The 27165-nt window shown below is 47.4% G+C and overlaps 2 protein-coding genes across 2 annotated transcripts in view; one reads left to right on the top strand and one right to left on the bottom strand.

Annotated features, from left to right (window-relative positions):
- Positions 1–98: 98 nt before the first annotated feature.
- Positions 99–4534, bottom strand: TCTA (T cell leukemia translocation altered). Its single transcript, XM_004034144.5, has 3 exons — positions 3935–4534; positions 3465–3519; positions 99–1758 (listed from the first exon to the last, which is right to left on the bottom strand). The coding sequence occupies exons 1-3, from the start codon at positions 4155–4157 to the stop codon at positions 1716–1718; spliced, it is 321 nt and encodes a 106-aa protein (XP_004034192.5). The 5' UTR covers positions 4158–4534; the 3' UTR covers positions 99–1715.
- The window catches only part of RHOA (ras homolog family member A), a 55938-nt gene continuing 33262 nt past the window's right edge, over positions 4490–27165 (top strand). The window contains exon 1 of the mRNA XM_031008957.3: positions 4490–4764. The gene's annotated coding sequence lies outside the window, so the exon portion shown is untranslated. The remainder of the gene's footprint in view (positions 4765–27165) is intronic.

Below are 27165 nucleotides of genomic sequence, written 5' to 3'. Positions count from 1 at the left end.
CATCTGGGTCCCAAGGGGCAACAGCTTCCAGGATGTTCCCTCTCTCACTGCCCCTGTGCAGCACACCCTTGTTCTGTCTGAATAACCACAACAACCGATGCACTTCCGTGTTTAATAAGCCACATCCTCAGTTGAGCCTGGGGTGAAATGTGAGATCCTGACTCTGTGCAGTAGTATTAGTGGGTGGGCCAGGGGCTGTGAATAACATCATCCTCAGTACAGCCGCAATTCCAGGGCCCCTCTACCACAAAAATGGCTTAGGCAAAGGCAGCCAGATGGAAGTATGATATCCCACAGGGAGGAAGTAGGCAGGGGTCACTAAAGTGGCTGGTGGCCCAGCAGATGGAAACAGAAGTATGGCCCCGAGGGAAGGAGGCAGGTCCAAGGCTACAGTGCTTTCAGGTACTGGTGTTTCTATAGGGGCATTTGCCACCCACATCTTTGGAAACTCCCCTGGCCTATTGTGACATGGCAGGGCTGCCTGGTTCTTGAAGGTAGAGAAGATGCTAGTGGGGAGGAGCTGAGCCTGTGACGTGCATTTGTACCAGGTCCAGATGGGAAATGATGAGGCTGCAGGCTATGATGGGGCCACTGTGCACTAAATGCTTGGTACCATCCTATGAGGGGACAAGGTACAGACCCACATTCCCATAGGCACTTAAGCAGTGGTGGGTAGGAGGCTACCCCAGGGGTTCAGCTGTCCTCCTTCAGGTAATCAGCTTAACCCCAAGAAGGACTAAGAGGAATATGAGTAGGACAGTTGGCAGATGACAATTTCCTTTGCCTGGCTCACGGGAGAAGTCTGGTTGGGCCAGGTATGTGGGTGTTTGGTGCTTCCATCTGGATAGTGCCAGCAGGTACACCACCCTGCCTTATACCTGAATGGCCAGCTAAATAACCATAGAGCTTAAGGTCTGGCTCAGGTCAGGATTCCCTGGCTCCTTGCCAACAAAGCAAAACCAGAGATTCAGAAAACTCAGGGCCTAGGAGAAAACAGACCTGCCTTACAAACCCCAGAGCTGGTCAACCTCAGGCTTCCTCTCAGGAAAAAAAATTTTTTTTTGAGATGCGTCTTGCTCTGTTGCCCAGGCTGGAGTACAACGGCGCAATCTTGGCTCACTGCAACTCTGCCTCCCAGGTTGAAGCAAATCTCCTGCTTCAGCCTCCTGAGTAGCTGGGATTACTGGTGTGTGCCACCACACCCGGCTAATTTTTGTATTTTTAGTAGAGATGGAGTTTTCACCATGTTGGTCAGGCTGGTCTTGAACTCCTGACCTCGTGATCTGCCTGCCTCAGCCTCCCAAAGTGTTGGGATTACAGGCGTGAGCCACCATACCTGGCCAATTCAGGAAAAATTTTTATGGGGTCACATCTTGGGGATGGGAAGAGGGACAGGAAAAGAAACCTAAGACAAAAGAACTGATGGTCTTCCCAACCCAGAGGCTTCCTGAGTTATCACCCCTGAGAGAGGAAGCACACAATCTCTCTCCTTAAGGCATCCAGATAAGAGTACAGGCAAACTCTTCACTTGCCCAGTGCCTGGGTGAGGGAGCAGGGTTAAGAGGCAGAAGAGGACCAGCCCTGTAGGCACTGGGTACTCCCTGCTACCAACCCTGAACCCCCGGCAGTTGTCCCTGAGGTCTGGGGAGTAGCAGAACCCAGTGTAGAAGCCAGCAGACCCAGTGATGCCCTTGGAGACCCTCTGCTGCCTTCCCTTATTCTCTGTGGGTTTTGAGAGGTTCGTTTGCTGCCATTTCCCTGAAAGTGATGGAGAGAGAGAAGAGAGAGTGGTTATTCCATGGGCAGAACAGTTGCTGAAATTGGCTCTCCCAAGCTCCTTCTTGGGGGCTGAGCTAGGCTCAGTAAGGTCACATAACAATCTAGACCTCTCTGCCGATCTCCTACAGCCCACCCTGGGCCCAGCACCTTCTCCCTGCAGACTCATTCTTCTTCCTGGTTCTCCATGTTAGTACGGCATTGCCATCCTTCTCTAGTTTTTTAATTCTTTTTATTTATTATTATTGTTATTACTTTTCTTTTTTTGAGACGGAGTTTCACTCTTGTTGCCCAGGTTGGGGTGCAATGGCAAGATCTCAGCTCACTGCAGCCTCCACCTCCCGGGTTCAAGCAATTTTCCTGCCTCAGCCTCCCAAGTAGCTGGGATTACAGGCGCCCGCCACCACACCCAGCTAATTTTTGTATTTTTAGTGGAGACGGGGTTTCGCCTTGTTGGCCAGGCTGGTCTCAAACTCCTGGCCTCAGGTGATCTACCCTCCTCAGTCTCCCAAAGTGCTAGGAACAGGTGTGAGCCACCGTGCCCGGCCTGTTATTTTTTTTGAGACAGAGTCTCACTCTGATGCCCAGTCTGGAGTGCAGTGGCGTGATCTGGGCTCACTGCAACCTCTGCCTCCTGGGTTCAAGTGATTCTCATGCCTCAGCCTCCCGAGTAGCTGGGATTACAGGCGTACGCCACCACGCCCAGCTAATTTTTTCTATTTTTAGTAAAGACAGGTTTCCCTATGTTGGCCAGGCTAGACTCAAACTCCTGACCTCAAGTGATCCGCCCATCTCAGCCTCCCAAAGTGCTGGGATTACAGGCATGAGCCATGGGGCCTGACCTCTTCTCTAAGACAGAAACCTGGGCAGTGGCAGCCTTTCTAACCTCTAGCCCTAACTCTTGGACCCCTTTATCTACTTGCCATGAAGTAGGCATTTATAAAGGCAAATTAGGTCAGACCACAGCCTTGCTGAGTTAGTCTTTCAATGGCTCCCAGGGTCCAACAAGCTCTCACGTTCAAGCTCCAGCATCACAGTCTTACCTATTCTAATATGTCACCCGTATTCTTCCCTCTTAGCCTTGCTCAATCCATTCCCTTTGCTTGGTACACTTTGTCGCCCTGTGGCATTTGATCTCGGCTTAGGTGTCTTTCTTGGGAGAAGCCTTTCCTGACCACCCTTGCCCCATGCACTGCTGCCCTCCCCTAATAAATCCCTGGCTCCCCATGAGCAGGGCCCGGGTTGTCTTTGTTCTCTGGGCCTCGTGTGGTCCCTATCACGTGATAGGGGCCCAGAGATTATCTGAATGAATGCCCTGATTAGTGAGCGCATGTTTTGCAGAAGAGGAGGCTGACCCTGATGAGGTCAATGTGCTAAGGACAGAGATTACTGCCTTCCCAACTGAGGGGATTGTGCGGAGTGGAATCCAACAAACCTGTCATTTCATCTCTCTGAAATTATGACAATACCACCACCTATCCTACAGGCTGCTGAACAGCATGATGATGGACTGTCCAGACCTTGGTGTCATCCTAACTTGAAGCCTGAGCTCTACGTGCAGACTTGAAGCTTGCTGCAAAGGCCATTAAGCTGGTGGGCTTATAGCCTGAGAACTCCCCTCTGTCACCAGCACAGGAGTGTCCTTGGAATGCCAAGCATGGGGTTGCGGTATGGACAGATTTACTCACCACGAAGGGAAATGCGTGGAGCCATCAGGCGTGGATCCATTCTGACCACCCAGACCTGGAGGCAGAAACACATCCAGAGCTGCAGAAGGCTGGGGTGGGAATCTGAGCAGGCATCAGCCCAGGTCAGGTTACAGACCACTGGTATTGTTTAGTGAAGTCTGGTGAGGGTCCTAAGGGACTAATGGTATTGGCAGGTGAGAGTTCTGAGGAACAGATACAATGTGATGGGTGGACTGGCGGGGATTCTGGCGTAAAATGGTATGGTGGCATGAGTCAGGGCACAACGTTAAGTTCTCCCATCCAAGTACCTGGCTTAGCTTCCGAGGTCAGATGCGTTCAGGGTGGTAAGGCCGTGAACCAATGTTAAGTTCTGATGAGCCTCTTGCAGGATAGTGGGGAACCCAATGGTACAGTCGGGAGAGGGTGGGGGCGGGGGCGGCCAGCCCACGGAGGTTCGTAGGAAGCCTCACCTGGACGGTGATACAACCCGGTCACTGTATTCCCGTAGAACCCCCACGCCAGCTGGATGCCCAGGAGACTTAACACCAACCACAGCAGCAGCAGCTTGAAGAGGGTCACGCGCATGTCCTGAGCCTCCCACTCCCGCAAGAACTCGCTGCCCAGCGCGCCCAGCGCGCCCAGCACCGTGGCCGGCAGAGCCTGCAAGGCCTGCCCAGACCAGGACTCCGCCATGACTGGCCCTCGCCCCACCCGTGGTACTGTCACCGTAGTCCCCACCACGCACGCGTGTGGTCTTCCGGGACCAGGCCCGTTAGTGCGCACGCGTAAATCCAGGCAGGGTGGGGCCTACTTCGCGTGCGTCAAGAGTTGGCAGTTCGGGGAGGAGTATTAAAACCGCGCACGCGCACCTAACCCCACCCTACTTGCTTAAGGGCTGAGTGACTCCGGGAGTACAAAATAGCAACCAGGTCTTTTATAGCCCCGGAGTTCCCGTGATGCCCCACGCGGCTGCAATGATTGGTTAAGGGTTTTGCTTTTAGGGCGTGGACGGGCTCCTGAGCAATAGTGGATGAGCTGTGAGTGCGCGCGTGTGCGCGGGGCCGCGACCTGTGCCGGCTCGAGCCCGCTGGGCACTCGGGGGCGCGCACGTCGTTCCCCGCCCTCCCGCCGCCGCCCGCCCTCGGTCTCTCGCGCTCCCCTCCCGCCGCCTGCGGTCCTCCGTCGGTTCTCTCGTTAGTCCACGGTCTAGTCTTCAGCTACCCGCCTTCGTCTCCGAGTTTGCGACTCGCGGACCGGCGTCCCCGGCGCGAAGAGGCTGGACTCGGATTCGTTGCCTGAGGTGAGCGGAAGGGTTCCCTCCAGGCGCCGCGGGTCCCCAGGCCCGCCCGCCCGGTACTCTTCCGGCCGGCAGGCCGCGGCCGCGCCCCACCGGCTGCTCGTGGCCGAGCCGCCCCTGGCCCCTGACCCTTGACCTGATTCCCAGCCCGGGCCCCGCGCCCCAAGCGGCGACCCCGCCCGCGCAGTCCCCGGAAGCGCGCCCGGTAGTCTCCTGTGCCCCTTCCCCCGCCCGGCCGGGCCTGGTGGAGCCCAAGCTGCCCGCCTGCCCGCCCTCGGTCCCCGGAGTTTCCTCTCCCAGCAGCGCCGGGCAGGGTGGGGGCTTTGGGCCGGGCCCCGCGACCGCGCAGTGTAGCCGGCCGCTGAAAGCGCGCGTGGCTGTCGGAGTTGAAATGGGAAAGAAACTCTTTACAACTCCATTTTGCTTTTTACGTTTAACGAGAAAGGAGAATCACTGTTTTATATTGATTAAAGTCCAGTTACACTTTGGGTAGGTTTTCTTTTAATGCAGACTTGTTGGAGACTGTGTAAGTAAGGAAAAGATTGTATTGAACGCTTAGGGGTATGATCTACGGCCATACCACCCCGAACGCGCCCGAACTCGTCTGAAAGCTTTGGGGTCTGTATTGAGTGGAAAAGGGGTATTTTCCATTTGGAAAAAAAAAAAAACACAAAAAACTGTAAATGATTTAAGCGATGTTGCATGAAAATAGATGCAATGTTGCTTAGTCGAAGTCGCTGTATTGATTAGGAATGATCTAAACATCTGTACCTTAGTTACTGATTGGATCTACAGTTACAGGTCGTCTTCATTGAATAGCGCTATTCGCATCCAAGTTGATTTGTTCACAAACCTTGTTTAGTAGTTTACGGTGGAAAATTGGAATCCTTTTTACCTCAAAGTTGGTTCCACTTGTGTTTTTTAATAGTTCTGATTTTAAATTTTTACCTCTGTTGTTGACTTGTTTGGTTCTTTTTGTCTTGAAGAGAGTCTTAAACGTTTCTTGCAGGTGTGTAAGTAGATTATATTTCACTCTGCCTTTCTGAAGGAGAAAAATTGAAAAACCAAAAAACTTCCATAATTAAAAATGTTGTATGTGGAGAGAATTTTTCAACCACTTAGTATCACCCAGATGTGTAATGTGTACCGTGCGGATGATTGTCACGTTAGATGTGGCTAGGTTGGCGAAGATACTGTTTTGAGCATTTGGCACAAGTGACATTGGACTGAAAAACTAGTTTTTAATTGTAAAGAATGACTTATTGAAGGATCTCTGGATAACTTGTCTTAATTGGTTCCATCTACTTTTGTGGAGCACTGATGGCTCTTGGGGACATTAAATATATAAGGTGCACCTTGGTTTGAGTTAAAGTCTAGTGCTAGATTTATCCTCTCTGTTCTCATAAAAATCTGTGTTGGAGGGAAGAAGAGAGTAGGAATACTGTGTAGTTCTTGAGTTTTAGATCTAAGAGGAATCTTTCAGGACTGGTTGTCCAACCCCATTTGCAGATGAGCAAACTGAGTCCCAGAGGCTTAAGTAAATTTCCCAAGGTTACCTATCTAGTCAGGAGCAGACCAGAACTGTCTGCTCTGTTAAGGTATTCTCCATTTACTCCCAAGCATTTGGCCTCCAGAGTCAGCTAAAATTCAGGACTTCCAGCTTATTCCATTGTTTCTTCTTTTAAACCTTGTTGATGGTGAATAGTTTGGGAGAAACTGTTCATTTGCCAAAAAATTTCGATTCATTAGCTTACACAGCACTCTCCCCTTGTTAACTGGATGGTCCTGCCTTCAATTGAGGGAGATAGATGAATGTACGAGGGTCCCTGGTTGGCCTAATCATGGCTTTAAGTGTTTGGATTTTTTTTTAAGGGACCAACTTCTAGAGCAAGGCCTACACTTTATTGCTTCAAAACCAAGATATTTAGGTCAGGCTAAGATATTTTTAGTTGACTGTGGGCACTTTTGACTATTGATTTGGGGTACTGCGTGTATCAAGTAAACAATTCCCTGTGCACATGCATGTGGTGGTGGTGGAGTATTTTCGTAGTCTTGATTTGTTTCCATTTGTCAGTTAACTCCTTTTTAAAAGTTTATTCTGGTTATATGGGGGTGTAAGTTATTAGGAGAGTAAAAACAGGTAGCTCTTCAAGTGTTTCTTGTCCGTGGGGTGGAGTCCATGCAGTGACTGGAGAAGGTGCTAGTTTGCGTCTTTTTAATTGTCTTAGAGAGCTGAGAGATATATGTTAACTCTGAGAAGAAAGACTGATCAGCTTCTAAGAGAGCTAATTTGAAGCTACTGGCCTTCTGTAGACAGCACCTTGGGTTTAATTGCATTGTGGTTACTAGTGATTATGATAAATAGTACATAGTCACTGGATTTTAAAATTGGCCATATAGTTGTAGTTTTATATTTATTTTTATTTTTGAAATGGAGTCTCACTCTGTTGCCCAGGCTGGAGTGCAGTGGCGCGATCTCAGCTCACTGCACCGTCTGCCTCCTGGGTTCAAGTGATTCTCCTGCCTCAGCCCCTGGAGTAGCTGGGACTACAGGCACCCACCACCATTCCTGGCTAATTTTTGTATTTTTGGTAGAGACGGGGTTTCACCGTGTTGGCCAGGCTGGTCTTGAACTCCTGACCTCAGGTGATCCGCCTGCCTTGGCCTCCCAAAGTGCTGGGATTACAAGGGTGAGCCACCACGCCCACCCATATTTGTAGTTTTAAAAGGATCCTGGCTGGGCACGGTGGCTCACGCCTGTAATCTCAGCACTTTGGGAGGCCGAGGCGGGCGGATCACGAGGTCTGGAGACCATCCTGGCTAACACGGTGAAACCCCGTCTCTACTAAAAACACAAAAAAAATTAGCCGGGTGTGGTGGCGGGCGCCTGTAGTCCCAGCTGCTCTGGAGGCTGAGGCAGGAGAATGGCGTGAACCCGGGAGGCGGAGCTTGCCGTGAGCTGAGATCGCGCCACTGTGCTCCAGCCTGGGCCACAGAGCGAGACTCCGTCTCAAAAAAAAAAAAAAAAAAAAAAAGGATCTTAAGTATTTTGTCTGACTCTGCCATTTAGTTTATTCCTTTGTTTACCTGGCCAATGGAACTGTTTGCTTGTAACTACACATTAATATAACTAAATTTTGAACTTAATGTTACATGCCTTGCTATACTTGGGGCTCTTTGGGGACATGCTCATTGTTAAGTATTTGTGGGATTAAAATTTCCAAGACAGTTTGAAGTTTGTAATTACTATAAAATCCCTCATCTTTAATCTGTGGAGCTGTAGTATTAAGTGAAGGCCTTGGTATGTTCATAATTACGATAGTCATGTGACTGAAAATCAGGCACTGAAGCTGCTCGTTCTGGGTGTTGGTCTCAGTTTATTGATGCTTCGTCCAAATAGATTTTTATAGCTAATAATAAAGAAAAACATCAAATACTCTTGCTAAATTACAATCAGTATGCAGTTTATGCCAAACTTAGCTTGATTTCATTTTTTTAAGAGGATGAGTATGTATATTTAAGCATATGTGTATGTGTATATATGTATATATACGTGTGTATATGTATATACGTGTGTATACGTATATACGTGTGTATACGTACATATATGTGTACATATAAGTATATACGTACATATATGTGTACATATACGTATATACGTACATGTGTATATATACGTGTGTGTGTGTGTGTGTATATATATATATATATATATATATTTTTTTTTTTTTTTTTTTTTTTTTTTTTTTCCTCTTTTGAGACTGAGTCTCACTCTGTCATCTGGGCCGGAGTGCAGTAGCGCCATCTCGGCTCACTGCAACCGCCGCCTCCTAGTTCAAGTGATTCTTGTGCCTCGGCCTCTGGAGTAGTTGGGAGTACCGGCATGCGCCACTGTGCTCAGCTAATTTTTGTATTTTTAGTAGAGATGGGGTTTCACCATGTTGGCCAGGCTGATCTTGAACTCTTGACCTCAGGTGATCTGCCCCCCTTGGCCTCTGAAAGTGTTGAGATTGCAGGTGAGAGCCACTACGTCTGGCCATATTTAAGCATATTTATGATAGTATCTTAAATTTAAGTGAAGGGAAAGAGGAAAACATACACAGCCAATGAAGTAAGTTTGAAGTGGAGTGAAAGGAAAAGTTGGAGGTAAAAAGAGGTTAGAGAGGTGGGCAGGGGCCAAATCATATAGGGCCTTTAGGACATGGGAAATTCTTTGGATTTGTTCTGAGATTAGAAGTCATTTAGATATTCTTTAGAAAGGGAATGACATGATCTGATATTAAAAAAAAAAACTAGAATCACTGTGAGTAGGAGTAGATCTAATTCCATTCTGACTAAATAGTAAACTAATATGATAATTTGGACAAATATAAAAAGGAATTCCTGGCTGGGAGCAGTGGCTGATGCCTGTAATCCCAGCACTTTGGGAGGCCGAGGCAGGTGGATCACTTGAGGTCAGGAGTTTGAGACCAGCCTGGCCACATGGTGAAACCCTGTCTCTACTAAAAATACAAAACATTAGCTGGGCGTGGCAGCAGGCGCCTATAATCCCGGCTATTCAGGAGGCTGAGATAGGAGAATCACCTTAACCTGGGAGGCGGAGGTTGCTGTGAGCAGAGATCGAGCCATTGCACTCCAGCCTGGGAGACGGTGCAAGACTCAAAAAAAAAAAAAAAAAAAAAAAAACAAAAAAACGGAAAGGATTTCATAATATTAATTTCCTTGACTTAGTGACTTCTGCCTATTTTATTTGAAGTCATTGGTTCTTCTCTTCTCTTCTCTTCTCTTGAGACAGGGTCTCACTGTCACCCAGGCTGGAGTGCAGTGAGTGATCTTTGTTCACTTCAACCTCTGTTTCCCAGGTTCAAGCGATTCTCGTGCCTCGGTCTCTAGAGTAGCTGGGACTACAGGTGTGTGTGTGTGACCATGCCCGACTAATTTTTGTATTTTTAGTAAAGATGGGATTTCACCATGTTGGCCAGGATGGCCTCGATCTCTTGACCTCATGACCCCGTGACCCACCCACCTCGGCCTCCCAAGGTGTTGGGATTACAAGCATGAGCCACCAAGGATTTGTTTTTAAATTTTTTTTGCTTTATTTTTTTTTTCTTTTTTTTGTACTAGAGATGGGGTCTTGCTGTGTTGCCCAGACAGATCTCATACTCCTGGGCTCAAGTGGTCCTCCTGCCTCAGCCTCCCAAAGTGCTGGGATTACAGATGTGAGTCAAGCGATTCTTGTGCCTCAACCTACCCACTAGCTCGATTACAGGTGCCATCCACCACCTGCCCACCACCCTTGGCTAATTTTTGTATTTTGTATTTTAGTAGAGACAAGAATTTTACCATGTCAGCCAGGCTGGTCTCAAATTCCTGACCTCAGGCAATCCACCCGCCTCAGCTTCCTGCTGGGATTACGGGCATGAGCTACCCTGGCCAAGATTTTTAATTTCTGAAGCTTATAGCTGCTCTAAAGCACAAGGATTCAGTCCCATGATTTAAAAAAGTTGCTTGTTTTGACTTCAAGTATATGGTTGAGCATTCTAACTTTTGTTATGTGTACATTTTTATTTTACTGTATTCTTATAGCCATTGTATCCTAGTCTGTATGTTGCAGATGAGTTGTGATTCTCTGGTGTCTCTTCCATGGACCTAGAGATCATATGCTCTAGTACTGGGATTTTTTTGTAACTTTGTTTGGGATATAGGCTTTGAGAGGTTAAGGAAGTAAATTTAAGATGGATATTTAATGTTGTAACACTTTGTTAATGCTTTTTTCTACAAGATAATTTTATGTGATATGGCAGCTTTGTTGGAAATACCTGTTTTTTTGTGTGTGTGGAAAATTTCTTTTCTGGATGAAATCTCTTGTTTAACTTTTCCAGTTATTCATAATGAAGCTCTGTTTATCTTTTGAAGATCTTAAGTTCAGAAACAGAAGGCAGGCTGCGTATGGTGGCTCATGCCGGTTATCCCAGCACTTTGGGAGGCCGAGGTGGGTGGGTCACCTGAGGTCAGGAGTTCGAAACCAGTCTGACCAACATGGTGAAACCCCATCTCTACTAAAAATACAAAAATTAGCCGGGTGTATTAGTGGGTGCCTGTAATCCCAGCTACTCGGGAGGCTGAAGCAGGAGAATCCCTCGAACTTGAGAGGCGCAGATTGCAGTGAGCCAAGATTGCTGCACTCCAGCCCGGGCAACAGAGCGAAACTCTGTCTCAGACATACACACAAAAAAAAGAAGGAAAGAAAAGGAAGGCAGTAGAGTATCTTATTTAAGAGCATGGATTCTGGAGAGAAACTGACAGTTAAATACTAGCTCTGACACTTGATGGCTTGAGACCCTTGGCAGTAATATGTCTCCTTTGTAATTCAGTTTTTTTCTTCTGTAGAAAGGGAATGGTAAGGAAGCGCCATGAGATTTCAGTGAGAGAGAAGCACTTACCTCAAGTGCCAGACATGTAGCCCTTCAGCTAACTTATTTTATTTATTTATTTTTTGAGATGGAGTTTTGCTCTTGTTGCCCAGGCTGGAGTGCAATGGCGTGATCCCAGCTCACTGCAACCTCCACCTCCCGGATTCAAGTGATTCTCCTGCCTCAGCCTCCCGATTAGTTGGGGTTTGTTTACAGGCATGTCACCATGCCCAGCTAATTTTTTTTTTTTTTTTTTTGAGACACAGTCTCGCTCTGTCACCCAGGCTGGAGTGCAGTGGCGCAGTCTCGGCTCACTGCAACCTCCGCCCTCCGAGTTCAAGCAGTTCTCCTTCCTCAGCCTCCTGAGTAGCTGGGACTACAGGTGCCCGCCACCACACCCGCCTAGGTTTTTTTTTTTTTTTCTTTGTATTTTTAGTAGAGACAGGGTTTTACCGTGTTAGCCAGGATGGTCCCGATCTCCTGACCTCAGGTGATCTGCCTGCCTCTGCCTCCCAAAGTGTTGGGATTATAGGTGTGAGCCACCGCGCCTGGCCTACTTTTTTTATTATTATTTTTTTTGGAGACAGAGTCTCGCTCTGTCGCCCAGGCTGGAGTGCAGTGGCGTCATCTCGGCTCACTGCAAACTCTGCCTCCCGGGTTCATGCGATTCTCCTGCCTTAGCCTCCCAGGTAACCTGGGACTACAGGTGCATGCTGCCACGCCTGGCTAATTTTTTTTTTTTTTGTATTTTAGTAGAGACGGGGTTTTACCATGTTGCCCAGGCTGGTCTCCATCTCCTGAGCTCAGGCAATCTGCCTGCCTTGGCCTCCCAAAGTGCTAGGATTACAGCCGTGAGCCACCGTGCCTGGCCTTCTGGCCTTTTTTTTTTTTTGAGATGGAGTCTTGCTCTGTTGTCCAAGCTGGAGTGTAGTGGCACAATCTTGGCTCACTGCAATCTCTGCCTACCAGGGTGCAAGCGATTCTCCTGCTTCAGCCTCCCAAGTAGCTGGGACTACAGGTGCGTGCCACCATGCCCGGCTAATTATGTGTGTGTGTGTGTGTGTGTGTGTGTGTGTGTGTGTGTGTTTTACTAGAGACGGGGTTTCACTTTGTTGGCCAGGCTGGTCTTGAACTCCTGACCTTGTGATCCACCTGCCTTGGCTTCCCAAAGTACTGGGATTATGGGTGTGAGCCACTGCGCCTGGCCTTTTTTTTTTTTGGAGAGATAAGGTCTTGTTTTGTCATCTAGGCTGGAGTGCAGTGGCACAGTCATAGCTCATGGTGGCCTCCAACTTTTGGTGTCAAGGTATCCTTCCGCCTCGTCCTCCCTAGTAGCTGGGACTACAGGTGTATGTGCCACTGCGCCCAGCTAATATTTTTACATTTTGTAGAGATGGAGTCTTGCTGTCTTGCCCAGGTTGGGTCTCAGACTCCTGGGCTCAAACAGTCCTCCCACCTCAGACTCCCAAAGTGCTGCAAGTATGGGCATGAGCCACTGAGTCCAGCTATCTTCAACTTTCACTATTCAGGTTACAGTTTGTAGTACCTTTTTTCGGGGGTGGTGGGAGGGTAGTGGGAGTAGCACCCTAAGATTTCTTGGAATAAAACAGGGCTTACTACTTGGTTCCTGGTACTTAAGAACAGTGGTTCCTAGACTCGACTGTTCCCAAACTTGGAATCCAGTTCCCCAAGTTGGAATCACCTGAGGTTTGTTTTAATTACCTTCATGGAGGTTTAATTTGCATACAATAAAATGCACATACTTTAAATGATAGTTTGATAATTTTTTTGTTCTTATTTTTTTTAGACATAGGGCCTTGTTCTGTCACCCAGCTGAAGTGCAGTGTCGGAATCATGGCTTACTACATCCTCGACCTCCTAGGCCCAAGAATTCTCTGCTTTAGCCTCCCGAGTAGCTGGGACTGCAGGTGTGCACCACCACGCCTGGCTAAATTTTTATTTTTTAATTTTTTTTTTGTAGAGAGAGGGGTCTCACTATGTGCTCAGGCTGGTCTTGAACTCCTGGCCTTAAGTGATTCTCTCGTCTCAACCTCACAAAGTCCTGGGATTATAGGCATGAGCCACCACAAACCGCCAGTTTGATAAATTTTGATGAATGTGTATACCCAAGTAATTGCCACTCAGTCAAGTTAAAGAGCATTTCCTCAAGGCTTTAAATTTTTATTTTTATTTTTGAGACGGAGTCTTATTCTGTCATCTAGGAGTGCAGTGGTGCAATCTTGGCTCACTGCAGCCTCTGCCTCCTGGGTTCAAGTGATTCCCCTGCCTCAGCCTCCTGAGTAGCTGGGACTACAGGTGCGTGCCACCACACCCAGCTAACTTTTTGTATTTTTAGTAGAGATGGGGTTTCACTCTGTTAGCCAGGATGGTCTCGATCTGATCTTGTGATTCGCCTGCCTCTGCCTCCCAAAGTGTTGGGATTACAGGCGTGAGCCACCGCGCCCGGTGGGGTTTTTTTTTTTTTTTTATGAGATGGAATCTGGCTCTGTTGCCCAGGCTGCAGTGCAGTGGCACGATCTCAGCTCACCGCAACCTCCGCCTCTCGGGTTCAAGCGATTCTTCTGCTTCAGCCTCCCGAGTAGCTGGAACTACAGGCACCCGCCACCACGCCTGGCTAATTTTTTGTGTTTTTAGTGGATACGGGGTTTCGCCATGTTGGCCAGGCTGGTCTCAAAGGCCTGACCTTGTGATCCTCCTGCCTCGGTCTCCCAAAGTGCTGGAATTACAGGTGTGAGCCACTGCGCCTGGCCTAAAGTTTTTTCGACTAGCTTTTTTGCTCATTCGTTTTATTTGCTTGGCTTCCTAGAATATGACAAGTTTTGGTTTGTTTTTGAGACAGAGTCTTGATCTGTTTCCCAGGCTGGAGTGCAGTGGTGCTATCATGGCTCACTGCAGCCTCTAACTCTTGTGCCCAAGTAATACTCCTGCCTCAGCCTCACGAGCATCTGGGACTACAGGCAAGCACCACCATACCTGATTAATTGATTTAATTTTTATAGAGATGACGTTTTGCCATGTTGTCCAGGCTGGTCTGTAACTCCTGAGCTCTGGCCTCGCAAAGTGGTGGGATTATAGGTGTGAACCACTGCACCCGGCCTAGTTTTTTATTTTAAGAAATATATATACTTGGTAAAAGTAAAATCCTGCAATAAGGTTTACAATAAGCATATATAAATTCTTAGCCAGCTCACTGGGAGGTACCTAATGGTTCATTTTTCTTTATCAGTTTTACTAGATACGCATTGTCTTAGAGGCAATGTAAGTTTGGAATTAGGCCAAACAAAGTCGAATCCTGATTCTGTGCATCCATTGAAGGTTAACCTTATAATGTTTACATTTTGAGATAAATGATTTCATGCTCTTATTTAGGAAATTTGACGGTATGTTACCTCAGGGATTGTTCCTTGCCTGTCTTTCCCCAAAGAACTTGAGTTTGAAGTGATTTTCACTTGGCAGTAAATCGAAGGTTTTCTTCATTGCTTACCACCATGTGCCTTATTCCTGCTGCTCTTGATCTCCAAGTGCCCTTACTGCTACAGAAAGGAAAGCTCTTGAACTAAGAGCTTGGCAGCCACTTGATCAGGATGGCCAAATAATGGCAGTACAGGTTGAGCATCTGAAATGCTTCAAGATCCTTTTTGGGCACTGGCATGACATTCAAAGGAAATGCCTAGTGGTGCCTTTCAGACTTTGAATTTTTGGATTTGGGATACTGAACCAGTAAGTATAATGCAGATATTCCAAGATCTGAAGAAATTCTGAAATCTGAAACACTTCTGGGCCCAAGCATTTTGGATAAGCAGTACTCAACCTATACCAGGCTCAAGTTCATTATGGACAGATGGATGGATGGTAGTTTGGCCCTTTCATCAGGAATTTCCCATGCAGTCAGTAAACAAAATAAACAGCTCTATGTTTTCAACTTCATTTCCCCAATTTTTTTTTTTTTTTTTTTTGAGACAGAGTTTCATTCTTGTTGCCCAGGCTGGATTGTAGTGGCCCGATCTCCACTCACTGCAACCTCTGCCTCCCAGGCTCAAGCCACTCTCCTGCATCAGCCTCCCCAGTAGCTGGGATTACAGGCATGTGCCACCACACCTGGCTAATTTTTTTTGTATTTTTAGTAGAGATGAGTTTTTGCCATGTTGGCCAGGATGGTCTCGAACTCCTGACCTCAGGCAATCCGTCCGCCTCGGCCTCCCAAAGTGCTGGGATTACAGGCATGAGCCACGGCACCCGGCCCTGTTTCCCAAAAGTTTAATGGTGTTTCCTCTGTGCTATGCAGTCTTGGTTGTGGGTGAAGTTGGGGTTGATAGGACAGGTTTCTACCAATTGCACTGAAACAGTTTTGGGGTTTTATTTTTTTATTTTTATTTTGATACAGAGTCTCACTCTGTTGCTCAGGCTGGAGTATAGTGTGGCATCTTGGCTCACTGCAACCTCTGCCTCCTGAATTTAACCGATTTTCCCACTTCAGCATCCTATGTAGCTGGGATTACAGGCGTCAGCTGCCATGCCCTGCTACGTTTTGTATTTTTAGTAGAAATGGGGTTATCGCCATGTTGGCCAGGCTGGTCTTGAACTCCTGGCCTCAAGTGATCCACCTGCCTCGGCCTCCCAAACTACTAGGATTACAGGCGTGAGCCACTGTGCCTGGTCGAATTCTTGACCTACTAAAAGTATCCTAACTGGTAGCTTTACTGCTATGGTGCACAGCTGATCCGACTGTGGTGCACAGCTGATTGTGAAACCATTTTCTTTTTAAAATCTCTGTGCCACAAATTGGTTATATGTTTCTTTGCTTCTAGAAATTTGTTTTTTTCAACAATTTATTTGAGCACCCAACTAGGTGCTTGTGCCTGTGGTTGTCCGAAAATGGTGAATAAGACGGATATGTTTCTTACATTAATGGAGTTTGGCAAGTAGAAACTTTGGAGGAAAATTATGTGCTCTTACTTTAGACAACTCTGTAAGTCTGATTGGCCAGTAGCACAGTTCACAGCAGTTCAGAAAAATGCATGCTTGGGGCTGGGTGCAGTGGCTCATGCCTGTAATCCCAGGACTTTGGGAGGCCGAGGCAGGCGGATCACGAGGTCAGGAGATCAAGACCATCCTGGCTAACATGGTGAAACCCCCCCTCTACTAAAAATACAAAAAATTAGCTGGGCATGGTGGCACGCACCTGTAATCCCAGCTACTTGGAGTCTGAGGCAAGAGAATCACTTGAACCCAGGAGCTGGAGGTTGCAGTGAGCCAAGATCGTGCCACTGCACTCCAGCCTGGGCAACAAAGTGAGACTGTGTCTCCAAAAAAAAAAAAAGAAGGCATGCTTGGGTGAGAAGGTAGTGTAGCCTGTGTTTAAGAACATAGAAGATGGGCTGGGCGTGGTGGCTCACACCTGTAATCCCAGCACTTTGGGAGGCCGAGGCGGGCAGATCACTTGAGGCCAGGAGTTCGAGGCCAGCTTGGCCAACATGGTGAGACTCTGTTTCTATAAAAAAAATCAGCTGGGCATGGTGGTGTGGGCCTGTAGTTTCAGCTGCTCGGGTGGCTGAGGCAGGAGAATTGCTTGAACTCGTGAGGTGGAGGTTGCAGTGAGCTGAGATTGCGCCACTGCACTCCAGCCTGGGCAATACAGCGAGACCCTGTCTCAAAAAAAAAATTAAAATAACAAATGCAGTAAAAATGTGAAAATTAAGTCATGTCCAGAGCTATGCTGTGTAGATTCTATTTCTTGGATAGTTGAGAAATGGAAGAAAGCTTGCTGTAATCATCATTCTTTCTTTTGCAGAATGAGCTCTTTGGAGAATTATGAGGTAAAATTATAATTATTTTAAGTATGATGAATTAGTCTTTTTTTTTTTTTTTTTTTTTGAGATGGAGTTTCGCTTTTGTTGCCCAGGCTGGAGTCAATGGCACAATTTTGGGTCACCACAACCTCTGCTTCCCGAGTTCAAGCAATTCTCCTGCCTCAGCCCCTGGAGTAGCTGGGATTACAGGCATGCGCCACCACGCCCAGCTAATTTTCTATTTTTAGTAGAGACGGGGTTACTCCATGTTGGTCAGGCTCATCCAGAACTCCTGAGCTCAGGTGATCTGCCCGCCTCAGCCTCCCAAAGTGCTGGGATTACAGGCGTGAGGCACGGTGCTCAGCCGAATTAGTCATTTTTAAGGCCATGATTATTTTATCTCCATGGAAATGTATTCATTATCCTTCCAAAATATTGTAAAGATCTTGATCTGATAGAAGCAGCATAGTTATTGAGTTGAGTTATTTCTACTTCTGTTTCTTGGCTGGAGAACTGTTTTGTGTCGGCTTATAGTGATTGGCTGATAAATGTGTTTATAATGCGTTCGTTATATCCTAGCACCACCTCAAAACATCTTTTGTGGTTTATTATATGCCAAAAGTAAGCTCAAAATTGTGCAAAGAGGGAGATTTGCTATGAATGTAAGAAAATAAGTATTGTAAAATGTGTAGTTCATAAACAGGTTATCAAAACTTTTCAGCTAATTTGGGTTGTAAGAATTTTTTTTAGTGTCAGGGTCTTGCTCTGTCACTCAGCCTGGAGTGCAGTGGCACCATCATAGCTCACGTTATTAGCCTCCAACTCTTGGGCTCAAGTGATTCTCCCCCTTCAGCCTCCTACGTGGTTGGGACTACAGACATGCAGTACTGCACCCAGCTATTTATTTGGTTTTTGAGACGGGATCTCACTCTGACACCCAGGTTGGAGTGCAGTGGTGCGATCACAGCTCACTGAAGCCTTGACTTCCTGGGCTCAGGTGATTATTCCACCTCAGCATCCCCAGTAGCTGGGACTACAGGCACAAGCCGCCACGCTTGGTTGGCTAATTTTTGTGTATGTTACAGAGACAGGGTTTCGCCATGTTGCCCAGGCTGGTGTCAAACTCTTGGGCTCAAGTGATCCATCTGCCATGGCCTCCCAAAGTGCTGGGATTATAGGCGTAAGCTACCTTGCCTGTCCATTTTCATATTTTTTTAAGAGATGAGGTCTCACTGTATTGCCCAGACTGGTCTCCAACTCTTGGCTTCAAGCATTCCTCCTGCCTCCCAAAGTGCTGGGATTGCAGGTGTGAGCCACCGCACCTGGTCAGGAGTTTTACATACTATGCGTTGTTACTTGTAGGTCTTGTTTGGAAAGAAGTAACTTCCTAAGGTCAATTCAGAAAAGAAGGGTAGTAACTTAGAGGAAGTAAATTTGAAGGCCCTAGTGTCTAATATTAGTAATTTGGGCTTTTGAAAGTTTCCTTTCTAAAAGGTAGGAAATTAACTCTTTTTTTTTTTTTTGAGACGGAGTCTCTGTTGCCCAGGCTGGAGTGCAGTGGTGCAATCTCAGCTCACTGCAAGCTCTGCCTCCCGGGTTCACGCCATTCTCCTGCCTCAGCCTCCCGAATAGCTGGGACTACAGGCGCCCGCCACTATGCCCGGCTAATTTTTTTGTATTTTTAGTAGAGACGGGGTTTCACCGTGTTAGCCAGGATGGTCTTGATCTCCTGACCTCGTGATCCGCCCGCCTCGGCCTCCCAAAGTGCTGGAATTACAGGCGTGAGCCACCGTGCCCGGCTGGAAATTAACCCTTTTATATACTATCTCCCCACCTCACCTTTTTGGCTACAATCTTGCTCTGTCACCCAGGCTGGAGTGCAGTGGCATGATCATAGCTCACTGCAGCCTTGAACTCCTGGGCTCAAGGGATCCAGCTACCTCAGCCTCCTGAGTAGCTAGGATTACAGACACATGGCACCAAGTCCTGATACAGCCTTCTCTGTACCAGATCAAAGTATTCAGTGATTCAAGCTCACATAGGCATGAAACAGCACTGAAAGATGAAGTGCTGTAGGAGTTCAGGGATGAAGAAGAATTTATAGTGGTGTAGCCAGGAAGCCACTGAGGCCTCTGGTGGTGAGGGTGTAACTCTTGGCCTTTAAAATGAAGTTTAGGGGAAATGTTATGAGTAGTGGGAATCAACCCTTGGCCTGAACACAGATAATCTTGTTTTATCTCTTTATAGAAACAGGAGGTGGTGGGGGGTGGCCAGTTTTGGTTAGACTAGGGAAGATGTTGGGGGAGAGGGGGGCAGTATGCTTCTGTAGTTTCGTTTTTTTTTTTTTTTTGAGATGGAGTCTCGCTCTGTCACCCAGGCTGGAGTGCAGTGGCGCGGTCTCGGCTCACTGCAAGCTCCACCACCTGGGTTCAAGCGATTCTCCTGCCTCAGCCTCCCGAGTAGCTGGGATTACAAGCACGTGCCACCATGCCCAGCTAATTTTTTTGTATTTTTAGTAGAGACGGGTTTCACCATGTTGGTCAGGCTGGTCTCGAACTCCTGATTAACCCGCCTCGGCCTCCCAACGTGCTGGGATTACAGGCGTGAGCCACCGTGCCCAGCCGCTTCTGTAGTTTCTTGAGTTCAGATTCCAAGATGGATTTTTGCATATGTATTGCTTTATTTCTTACCCCCTTGATGTAATCTACTATATAAATCTTTCAAAGTCTATACATTTAAAAATTTATCTTGTTCGAAAACATAATAGTTTTATTTGGTAAATTCAAACAGTGCAAAAGGATATATGGCCCCTAGAGGTACCTGTTGTGTTTCTTGTAGACCAGTGCATGTAATCCCAGCACTTGGGGCAGCTGAGGGGAGCCCAGGAGTTTTAGGCTGCAGTGAGTCATGATGACTCCACTGCACTCCAGCACTGCAGCCTGAGTGACAAAGCAAGACCCTTTCTGGGGAAAAAAAAAAAAAAAAGGTCCTGTGTATTATTCTAGAGACAGTCTATACATATACCAGTGTCTATTGGTGAATATTGTACACCTCTGTCAAGCCCTGTTTTGTATATCTATATATCCCGCCATTACACTATGGTATGATAGCATATGACATATTTGGCACCTCACTTTTTTCATTTAATAATCTTGTCTCAGAGATCATTTGTTAACACACTTTTTTTTTTTTTTTTTGAGACGGAGTCTCGCTCTGTCGCCCAGGCTGCAGTGCAGTGGTGCGATCTCGGCTCACTGCAAGCTCCGCCTCCCAGGTTCACGTCATTCTCCTGCCTCAGCCTCCCGAGTAGCTGGGACTACAGGTGCCCACCGCCACGCCCAGCTAAGTTTTTGTAGTTTTTAGTAGAGACGGGGTTTCACCGTGTCAGCCAGGATGGTCTTGATCTCCTGACGTCATGATCTGCCTGCCTCGGCCTCCCAGAGTGCTGGGATTACAGGCGTGAGCCACCGTGCCCAGCCTTTTTTTTTTTGAGACGGAGTCTTGCTCTGTCACGCAGGCTGGAGTGCAGTGGCCCAGTCTCAGCTAACTGCAACCTCCGCCTCCCGAGGCAGCAATTCTCCTGTCTCAGTCTCCCAAATAACTGGGATTACAGGCGTGAGCCACCAGTATTAAAGCCCTGTAATAATACTGTAATACTCAGACAGCAAAATTCTTTTTTTTTTTTTTGAGACGGAGTCTCGCTGTGTCGCTCAGGCTGGAGTGTAGTGGCGTAATCTCGGCTCACTGCAAGCTCCGCCTCCCGGGTTCATGCCGTTCTCCTGCCTCAGCCTCCAGAGTAGCTAGGACTACAGGTGCCCGCCACCACGACCAGCTAATTTTTTGTATTTTTTTTTTTTTTCTTTTAGTAGAGACGGGGTTTCATGGTGTTTTAGCCAGGATGGTCTCGATCTCCTGACCTTGTGATCCACCCGCCTTGGCCTCCCAAAGTGCTGGGATTACAGGCGTGAGCCACCGTGCCCTGCCAGCAAAATTCTTTAAGCCCCCACTGGGGCTTAACATCTATTGATGCTACTGCCTACCCTTTCACTGCTCCTTACCTTTAGTTTATCTCTGTAATTACCCCCTTTTATGTATTCTCCATTTCTTGTTCTGTCTCTCATTTTATCTTACCTGGCAAAATCTCAGCCCTGGTTTAGATCTTACTTTTTTTTTTTTGACAAAGTCTTGCTCTGTTACCCAGGGTGGAGTGCAGTGGTGCGATCTCAAGGCTCACAGCAACCTCCGCCTCCTGGGTTCAAGCAATTCTCGTGTCTCAGCCTCCCGAGTAGATGGGACCACAGGAGCGCGCCACCACACTTGGCTACTTTAGTAGAGACGGGGTTTCACTGTGTTGGCCAGGGTGGTCTCAAACTCCTGACCTCAAGTGATCTGCCCACCTCAGCCTCCCAAAGTGCTGGGACTACAGGTGTGAGCCACCACGCCTAGCCTAAATCCTACTCTTTACCTATTCTGTGCTTTTGACTGAATGTAGCGAAAGAAAAAATTCACTGACTTGTTTCTCTTTGAACTCATGGACCCTTGACCTCAAAGGTGGCTGCTTTTAGCACTGCCTAGCAGTCCCACTAAGATTCCTTAGTCCGTTTATTCTCCTGCTTTTAGGATAATATAGCACCATGTCCTTTGGCTCAGATCTCCTGTTCCCTTTCCTTGCCTCTATCAGCTGTTATGATCTTGCTTCTTACTTATTTTTCTATTCCTGTGGATCAGTCCCTTGGGAGTCCATTGTTCTATCTAAGGTCAGCCCTTCCACTTGCAAGCTAAATCTCATTCCCCTCTAATCTCGTAATGTTGCTCTAGCAGTTCTCTCCTTTCCTGCATCATCATTTTCTGCATACAGTCTGTTGGTCAGATCTTAATACCCCACCTAGCTGCAGTGAATGCTGGGAAATGTAGTCTTTATAACTGGCAGCCGTGTGACTATGAAGGGGAAAGCTATTGAGGCAGATAAGCAGGCAGTCTCTGCCATACTTTCAACGCTTATTTTTTTAAAAAAAACAAAAACCAACTCTTTTGGTAACAGTTTTACTGAGATATAATTCATATATCACACCATTCATTTGAAATGAACAGTTTGGTGGGTTTTAGTATATTCACAGAGTTTTACGTGTATCACTACAGTCAATTTTAGAACATTATTATCACCTCAAAAAGAAACCCTATGTTCTTCAACCGTCATCTTCAATCTCCCTATCACCACGCCCAGCCTTAGGTAACCACTAATCTACTTTGTGTCTCTATAGATTTGCCTGTTCTGGATATTTCGTGTAATGGAATCATATATTGTCTTTTGTGACTGGCTTCTTTCATTTATGCAATGTTTTAAAGGTTCATCCATGTTGTAACATTTATTTTCTGACTTTTTTTTTTTTTTTTTTTTGAGACAGGATTTTGCTCTGTCACCCAGGCTGGAGGGCAGTGTCTCGATCGCTACTCGCTGCCACTTTGCCCTCCTGGGCCCAAGCGATCCTGCCACCTCAGCCTGCAGAGTAGGTGGGACCACAGGTATATGCTACCACGCCTGGGTAATATTTTTATTTTTTGTAGAGACGAGCTCTCACCATGTTGACCAGGCCAGTCTTGAACTCCTGGGCTCAAGTGATCCTCCCACCTCAGCCTCCCAAAGTGCTGGGATTATAGGCATGAGCTACCAAGCCCAGGCTGACTACTTTTAAAAAAATTTTTTTAGTAAAGATGTGGTCTCACTATGTTGCCCGGGCTGGTGTTGAACTCGTGCTTAAGCAGTTCTCCCACCTCAGCCTCCCAGAGTGCTGATAACTGCACCCGGCCTGACTTTTTTTGTGTGTGATGTTTTGCTCTTGTTGCCCAGTCTGGAGAGCGGTGGTACGATTTTGGCTCACTGACACCTCCACCTCCCGGGTTCAAGCGATTCTCCTGCCTCAGCCTCCCGAGTAGCTGGGATTACAGACGTGTGCCATCATGTCCGGCTAATTTTTGTATTTTTAGTAGAGGTAAGGTTTCACTATGTTGGCCAGGCTGGTCTTGAACTGCTGACCTCATGATCCGCCCACCTGGGCTTCCAAAGTGCTGGGATTACAGGTGCGAGCCACCGCGCCCAACTAATTTTTTGTATTTTTAGTAGAGTCAGGGTCTCACCATGTTGGCCAGGCTGGTCTCGAACTCCTGATCTCAAATGATCCACCCTCCTCAGCCTCCCAAAGTGCTGGGATTACAGGCGTGAGCCACCAGGCCCGGCCCCAGGCTGACTTCTTCAAAGAACATTTTCCACCACATATCTCAGTGCCCACATTTCCTCAGTTCACTGCCATCTACTCTTCCCTGTGGCTATATGAAAAGGTTTTCTCCTCTTGCTGGACATCTCCTCATAGACCTGTGTTCTTTTTGCAGGCATGTAGTTTGGACTCTTTTCTTGTAATGTGTTCTTCCTTTTTTCTTGGTGTTCATTAGCATCATACCTTTTTGAGCATTTCAGTTATTTCTGGCTTCTTCATGACCACCACTTCCTTTGTGTTGCCGGCACTCTTTGGCTAGATCACTGCCCCTCTCCATTCCATACACTCGAAGGCTATGCTGTTTTTACCTGTAATAACAGCTTACCTGGGCACTGATATTTTTCAGCTGACTGTGGGGAAATGTTTGTGAGGTTTGGAAAACGCCTCCTTAGATTGTGCCCATTCCACCTCCCCTTCCATTAGGGTTCTTTCTTTTGGGCACCCTCATACCCTTGCCATAGTTTTCTCATCCCTATCCAGTTAACCACTCAATCACTTTTCGTGCCCTGCCAAGGCTCTGTTTCTTCCTCTTCTTCTTTTTTTTTGGAGACAGAGTCTCACTCTGTTGCCCAGGCTAGAGTGCAGTGGTGTGATCTTGGCTCACTGCAACCTCCGCCTCCTGGGTTCAAGCGATTCTCCTACCTCAGCCTCCCGAGTAGCTGAAATTATAGGCGCCCGCCACCACGCCTGGCTAATTTTTGTATTTTTAGTAGAGATGGGGTTTCACCATGTTGGCTAGGCTGGTCTTGAACTCCTGACCTCAGGTGATCTGCACCCCCCTCAGTCTCCCAAAGTGCCAGGATTACAGGTGTGAACAGCCGTGCCCGGCCAGGCTTTGTTTCTCTATTAATTACAGACCTGATTGTGCTGGTCCAGTGGCTTTCCCTTCCTTACAGAATAGAATGCAGATTGCTCTGCATGACATACCATATCCTCCGGTCTAACCATCACCCCATCTTTCCAGCCTTATTTTCAAAAATCTCCTTTCCGAATTCTTTGTTTTTTTTGAGACGGAGTCTTGCACTGTCGTCCAGGCTGGAGTGCCGTGGTGCGATCTCGGCTCACTGCAAGCTCCGCCTCCCGGGTTCACGTCATTCTCCTGCCTCAGCCTCCCGAGTAGCTGGGACTACAGGCGCCCGCCACCACACCTGGCTGATTTTTTTGTATTTTTAGTAGAGATGTGATTTCACCGTGGTAGCCAAGATGGTCTCGATCTCCTGACCTCGTGATCTGCCCACCTCGGCCTCCCAAAGTGCTGGGATTACAAGTGTGAGCCACCACGCCCGACCGCCAAATTCTTGTATTACTGGTCATTGAGGTTATTTGCTCAAGCTGTTTCCTCACCTTAGAAAGTATTCCTGAACCATTACCGCTCTTTCCAGGGGACTTGTCCTCCTTCTTCAAGGTCCGATATCATCTTATCTGAAGCCCTCTGGCAGAATCACTTGCTTTTTCTCTGAGTTCATACCAGAGAAGATAAGCTTTTGTTACAGCACTTAATTACATTGTGCTGTTTTCCCTGAGTGTTTTCCAGATAAAGCTATATCTCTAGTAGCTAGAACAAGGAATGGCCAATAGAAGACAGTGGTTTGTGGCCGGATGCAGTGGCTCACGCCTGAAATCCCAGCATTTTGGGAGGCCGAGGCAGGTAGATCACTTGAGGTCAAGAGTTCGAGACCAGTTTGGCCAATATGGTCAAACCCCATCTCTACTAAAATTACAAAAATTAGCTGGGCGTGGTGGTGCGCACCTGTAATTTTAGTTACTCATGAGGCTGATGCAGGAGAATTGGTGGAACCTGGGAGGCGGAGGTTGCATTGAGCCAAGATCATGCCACTGCACTTCAGCCTGGGCAACAGAGAGAGACTGTCTCAAAAAAACAAAAACAAAAAAGTGGTTTGTATGAGACCAGTCGGGGCAATAAGAATTGAGACAAGGAGCTGGATGTAGTGGCTCATGCCTGTAATCCTAGCACTTCGGGAGGCTGAGGCGGGCAGATCGCGAGGTCAGGAGTTCGAGACCAGCCTGACCAACATGGTGAATCCCTGTCTCTACTAAAAATACAAAAATTAGGCCGGGGGCGGTGGCTCACGCCTGTAATCCCAGCACTTTTGGAGGCTGAGGCAGGCAGATCACGAGGTCAGGAGATTGAGACCATCCTGGCTAACACGGTGAAACCCTGTCTCTACTAAAAAATAAAAAATAAAAAAATTAGCCGGGCATGTTGGCGGGTGCCTGTAGTCCTAGCTACTTGGGAGGCTGAGGCAGGAGAATGGCGTGAACCCGGGAGGCGGAGCTTGCAGTGAGCCGAGATCGTGCCACAGCACTCCAGCCTGGGCAACAGAGGAGAGTCCATCTCAAAAAAAAAAAAAAAAAAAAAAATTAGCCAGGCGTGGTGGTGCACACCTGTAATCCCAGCTACTCAGGAGGCTGAGACAGGAGAACTGCTTGAACCTGGGAGGCGGAGGTTGCAGTGAGCCGAGATTGCACCACTGCACTCCAGCCTGGGCGACAGAGCGAGATTCTGTCACACACACACACACACACACACACACACACAGAATTGAGACAAGGGACCTGTGGTCCTAACTGTTCTTGAGGCTGAGCCTGTCTCTTAAAACAAACAAACAAACAAAAAAGGCCAGTGCAGTGGCCTACACCTGTAATCTCAGCACTTTGGGAGGCCAAGGCAGGTAGATCGCTTGATCCCAGGAGTTTGAGACCCGTCTGGCCCATATGATGGAACCCCATCTCTACAGCAATTAGCCAAACGTGGTGGTGTGTGCCTGTGGTCTCAGCTACTTGGGATACTGAGGTGGGAGAACTGATTGAGCCTGGGAGGTTGAGGCTGCAGTGAGCCATAATCACGTCACTGCACTCCAGTCTGGGTGACAGAGGCAGACCCTCTCTGAAAAAAAAAGTTGACACAAGGCCACTGGGCCTGGCAAGGAGAAGATCACCATTACACTGCAGTAGTAGGTGGCAGAGTGACTAAGAAGGAAGCGTAAAAGATGAATGGGAGCACTTATAATTTATCTTTAAGATACCTGATTTTTTTTATTTTTTGAGACAGAGTCTTGCTCTGTTGCCGAGGCTGGAGTGGTGCGATCTTGGCTCACTGCAGCCTCCGACTCCCAGGTTCCAGCCATTCTCCTGCCTCAGCCTCTCAGGTAGCTGGGATTACAGGCACGCTCACCATGCCTGGGTAATTTTTGTATTTTTAGTAGAGACGGGGTTTGACCATGTTGGCCAGGCTGATCTTGAACTCCTGACCTCAGCTGATCTACCCCCCTTGACCTCCCAAAGTGCTAGGATTACAGACGTGAGCCATCACGCCCGGACTCTAAAAGACCTGATGTTTGTGGTGACCATTTTCTGGAAAAATTTGTGACATTAAATTGTGGATATGTCTTCTTTGACCGATCCAGCAGCTGTGGGAGACATGTTTAGAACAGCGCTGTCTTTCTGTGATGGTGGACGTGCTGTATATCTACACTGTCCAGTACCATAGCTCCCAGCCACATGTGGCTATTGAGCATTGAATATGGTCAGTGTGGCCAAGGAACTGAATTTGAAAATGAAAAATTTTAGGCCAAGTGCAGTAGTTCACACCTGTAATCCCAGCACTTGTGGAAGGCTGAGGCAGGCAGATGACTTGAGCTCAGGAGTTTGAGACCAGTCTGGGTAACATGGCAAGACCTGTCTTTTATTCAATACTTTAAAATTTTTACTTACTTGATAAAAAGGAAGAATATTTTAAAATTTAAACATCAGTATTTTGTTGTTCTTGTTTTTGACACAGGGTCTCACTCTGGCACCCAGGCTGGAGAGCAGTGGTATGATCATGGCTCACTGTAGACTTAACCTACTGGCTGAAGCTGTCCTCTCACCTCAGTTTCCCACCCTTAC

The sequence above is a fragment of the Gorilla gorilla genome, chromosome 2 (assembly GCF_029281585.2).
Source record: "Gorilla gorilla gorilla isolate KB3781 chromosome 2, NHGRI_mGorGor1-v2.1_pri, whole genome shotgun sequence".
Classification (NCBI taxonomy): domain Eukaryota; kingdom Metazoa; phylum Chordata; class Mammalia; order Primates; family Hominidae; genus Gorilla; species Gorilla gorilla.
This window is presented reverse-complemented; position numbering and strand designations above follow the sequence as displayed.